Here is a 4,615-nt window from a genome sequence, read left to right on the forward strand (position 1 = left end):
TCTTCCAGGATTTGAAATAGCTCAACTGGAATTCCATCACCTCCACTAGCTTTGTTCATAGCGATGCTTCCTAAGGCCCACTTGACTTCACGTTCCAGGATGTCTGGCTCTAGGTGAGTGATCACACCATCGTGGTTATCTGGGTCATGAAGATCTTTTTTGTACAGTTCTTCTGTGTATTCTTGCCACCTCTTCTTAATATCTTCTGCTTCTGTTAGGTACATACAATTTCTGTCCTTTATCGAGCCCATCTTTGCATGAAATATTCCCTTGGTATCTGTAATTTTCTTGAAGAGAACTCTAGTCTTTCCCATTCTATTGTTTCCCTCTATTTCTTTGCATTGATCGCTGAGGAAGGCTTTCTTATGTCTCCTTGCTATTCTTTGGAACTCTGCATTCAGATGCTTATGTCTTTCCTTTTCTCCTTTGCTTTTCGCTTCTCCTCTTTTCACAGCTATTGGTAAGGCCTCTTCAGACAGCCATTTTGCTTTTTTGCATTTCTTTTCCATGGGGATGGTCTTGATCCCTGTCTCCTGTACAATGTCATGAACTTTCATCCACAGTTCATCAGGCACTCTGTCTTATCAGATCTAGTCCCTTAAATCTATTTCTCACTTCCTCTGTATAACCATAAGGGATTTGATTTAGGTCATACCTGAATGGTCTAGTGGTTTTCCCTACTTTCTTCTATTAGGAGTTCATGATCTGAGCCACAGTCAGCTCCTGGTCTTGTTTTTGACATTAGCCAAAATCAGAATTGTGATTTCTTTCTCTACCTCAGCTCTCACAATTAACCAAAACACTGAAATTCAACCTGATTGAAAAGGCCAAACAATTTTAAACAGAGAGGCATGCCCAATTTCTTCCTTACTTGAATGACACCAAATAGTCATAACTTTTGTGGATTAGTCTGTTAACTTCAGCTTATCTTAACCATTTTTATACTTTGTATAATATGATTATATTTTTATTAGATGAATGTATACTCAGACTATTTATTGATTGATTCAATAAATTTTTGTTGAGCTCCAGAAAGAATTGAAAGAACATGTTCATATAGAAATTTGTTTATGCTGTCTCTTACCTTGATTGTAGTGAGGCATCATGGGTGTTTGCATATGTCCAGACTCATCAAATTGTAGACATTTAATATGTGCAGTTCTCTGCATATGAATTATATCTCAATAAAGCTGGTTTAAATTTTTTTCTTTAATTTTTACATGAATGTTCATAGCAGCATTATCCACAGTAGCCCAAAAGTGGAAAGAACCCAAATGTCCATCAACTGATAATGTGCAAACAAAATGTCAAATACTCACACAATGAAATATTATTTATCAGTTAAAAGAAATAAAGCACTGATACATGCTACAATTTGTACAAACCTTTAAAACATTATGCCAAGTGAAGGAAGCCAGATAAAAGAGGCCACATGTTATATGATTCCATTTATGTGAAATGAAATATACAGCTCTAAAGAGACAGAAAGTAGAGGAGTAGTGCCATGGGCTGGAGAAAAGAGGGGCTTGGAGTGACTGCTTAATTGGTTTAAAAAGATTTCTTTTGGGGGTGATGAAAACATTCTGGAATTAGATGGTGGTGATGATTGTACAACCTCAAGAATATACTAAAAAATACAGGTTTGTATAGTTTAAAATTGAGAATGTTATGATATATGAGTTATATCTCAATAAATAAGTAATTTAAAACAGTATTGAGGAGCTTTGTTCAATATCCTAGAATAAGAGTAATGAACAGACCTAAGTCTGTGCTCTCATGGTACTTATATTCTGGAGGAGGAGAGAAGGAAATGGAAAAGACATACAAAATAAATGTTTAAAATAGTATTTTAGATAGAGATACACGTTAAGGAAAAATCAGAAAGCAGGAAATGGACAGTACCTGACAAATTACTGTTTTTTAAGCTCATGATAATCTCTACTAAGACTTTGCTTGAGAAAAGTAATTCCACTCTTATAAGTAATCTCCAGCTGGTTTAACTAATAGCATGTGAGATTTTGGAGGGCTGGGGCCTATTTTCTTCATCTTTGTGGCCTCAAGTTTATGGCACATGTGGTTCCCACAAACATACATAGAAGAATGAGTGGAAAAGTTCATCAGTTTCTGTGGTTTCTCAGCCAGTCCCACATACAAAATAGTCATTATTACTTAAAGAATTGCCATTTTACCTATTATCTCCAATTTATGTTCACCTGCCTAGCTGAATATTTGAACAACAGCTGACATTAAAACATCTCTGTGTTTCTGTGTCAAAGGGTGGTCTATCCATTTTTTTAAAGGAATATTTCACCTGATGGCCAGCTGAGAAAAAAGAACCCATGTCCAATTTTCACAGGACAGTCACTTGGTTTATTCATTGTGTAAAGTGTGGCTGGATGCTTTAGATTCTCTCTGTTTCCATCATTTACCCGATTCCCTCTTTCTTACTTCTGCACTTGAAGAAGAGTAGAGACAGCAAGACTACATGAAACTGAAAAATGTCCAAAGACTCCATGAAGATAGTTAGAATATACCAAAAGGTGATGAAGGAGGAACTTGAGAATACTGATGAGCTAGAGGGGGAAAAAAAATCTGTTATTTCAGTGATTCTTTGCACTTTTAAACTTAGATACCATCCAGCCCAAGCCGGGTAAGCTAAAAGGATCACCATGCTCACCAGAGGTTCCATGGCCCATTTAAGACCTCATTGACAACACAGTCAGGGCTGGAATCCAGAGCCCCTGTCCCCTCAGTTTTGAAAGTAGTTTGTCTGAAACTCTGTGTGATGGACTGAAAGTCACAGTCCTGTGATCATTCCAGTCTCTGCCCATAGATGAAATACAGCCCCCTCTGTGTGAAGTGAGATGACACCAGATAGACCCCACTGCTGGAAAAAAAAATATTTCCGCTCAGTCGCCAGTAGGTCCAGATCACTGCTTTGAGAGTACAGTGAACTCAGAGTACCCTCAGAGAACCTTTCTTTGGGTTCTTCTGCTTATTTTCATTTTTAAAATGCAAATATCATTGAAGAGAAATAATGTGAGTTAACCCTGGGAACCTGAAAAAAATACAAGAACAAAAATAGAAGTCAAAGAGTGAACCAAGTATTATTAATACCTCATTCTAAGAACTCTATTGTGTAACAAGGACAACAGAACAAAATATGGCAGCAAATCTTTCGTAAAGAGTTCAGTGAATGAATTCATCTTAGCTGAGGAAATGAGGTAACGTTAAAACTTTTAGAAAAATTATTATGCCATGTCCTCCAGTGGATTAATGTCTACAGCTCATATTGAATCTCTGTTGCAGTTTTCACATTCAAGCAATAACCCACGAGATGACATTGCAACGGAAGCATATGAAGATGAGCTAGACATGGGCCGATCTGGATCCTACCTGAACAGCAGTATCAATTCAGCCTGGAGTGAGCACAGCTTGGATCCAGAAGACATTCGGGTAACACCAGCATTTCTACTTTTCTGTTTTAGATTAGGTCCATTTGTACATCATACGTGTGTGGGCAGGTGTTCATGTGTTCTTTGTGTTATAGAACTTGTGTGATTATGTAAGGACTGAAGGCATCACATGCAGAGTTTATCCAATTCTGAAACATAGAATCACAGTATAAGTTAGAGCACACAGGCCAGTCTTTATCATCTTAACTGACTTAAGCCGCCATGATGATAAACTGGTTATATGTCCCATGATAATGGTTTATGAGATCTTGCTGATGGGAAGGTAAATAGACCTGTGAGCAGAGACTGTGGATTATTTAAAATAATCTGTGACAATATGTCAGCATTTTGAGGAAGAAGATGCTTTTAGTATCTGATGGTCAGTTGTACAGTAAAAACCTAATCTAACATTAGATGTAATTTTATCAAAAATAAAATTTTTGATGCTTCCAGTTTTATCAGTAGATAATAGGCTGTGTTTTGTCATGGTCCAGGCTCAGCATGGTCCATGCAGTTCACAAGTTCAAAATGCCCATTCCATGAAGCAAGTGCAGAATGCATGAGTTCAGGTCCTAAAGTCCAGACACTCTGTGAAACAAGATACAGAAGAGTCAGGAGAAAGTTGAGGAGCAGAAATGTTAGGAAGAGCTCCTTGTACGGACTTCACATTACACTAGGGGTTATTAGCTGGCTGAAATGCTACATCCCCCATCACTTTGAATCTGCTCTTATTCTGGCAGGATGAGCTGAAGAAACTCTATGCCCAGTTGGAAATCTATAAGAGGAAGAAGATGATCACAAATAATCCCCACCTTCAGAAAAAGCGGTGCTCCAAGAAGGGCTTAGGCCGTTCCATCATGAGGCGAATCACTGAGATCCCAGAGACGGTCAGCCGGCAGTGCTCCAAGGAGGACAAGGATGGTGGGGAGCACGGCTCGGCTAAGGGGTCCAGCGCGGGCAGGAAAAACCCCCAGGAGACTGCGGGTGGCTCTGGGAAGCCCAAGGAGGAGTCCCTGCGGAACCGGGTCTTCTCGCTCAAGAAATCGCACAGCACCTATGAGCATGTGCGGGAGCAACCAGGCGGCCCCGGCAGCCCGCCCGCCCAGAGCCGGGAGGAGGAGGAGGCTACAGACAACTCTGTGCTGGGGTCTCCGGTGGGA

General features: G+C 39.5%; 1 protein-coding gene across 1 annotated transcript in view; it reads left to right on the forward strand.

Annotated features, from left to right (window-relative positions):
- Positions 1 to 4,615, forward strand: part of GPR158 (G protein-coupled receptor 158) — a 296,434-nt gene that overhangs the window by 290,646 nt on the left and 1,173 nt on the right. The window contains exons 10-11 of the mRNA XM_010859923.1: positions 3,310 to 3,456; positions 4,196 to 4,615. The exon at positions 4,196 to 4,615 is cut by the window's right edge and continues 7 nt beyond it. Of these exons, the coding sequence (XP_010858225.1) occupies positions 3,310 to 3,456; positions 4,196 to 4,615 (567 nt within the window). The remainder of the gene's footprint in view (positions 1 to 3,309; positions 3,457 to 4,195) is intronic.

The sequence above is a fragment of the Bison bison genome, unplaced genomic scaffold, assembly GCF_000754665.1.
Source record: "Bison bison bison isolate TAMUID 2011002044 unplaced genomic scaffold, Bison_UMD1.0 scf7180017864461, whole genome shotgun sequence".
Taxonomy (NCBI): Eukaryota; Metazoa; Chordata; class Mammalia; order Artiodactyla; family Bovidae; genus Bison; species Bison bison.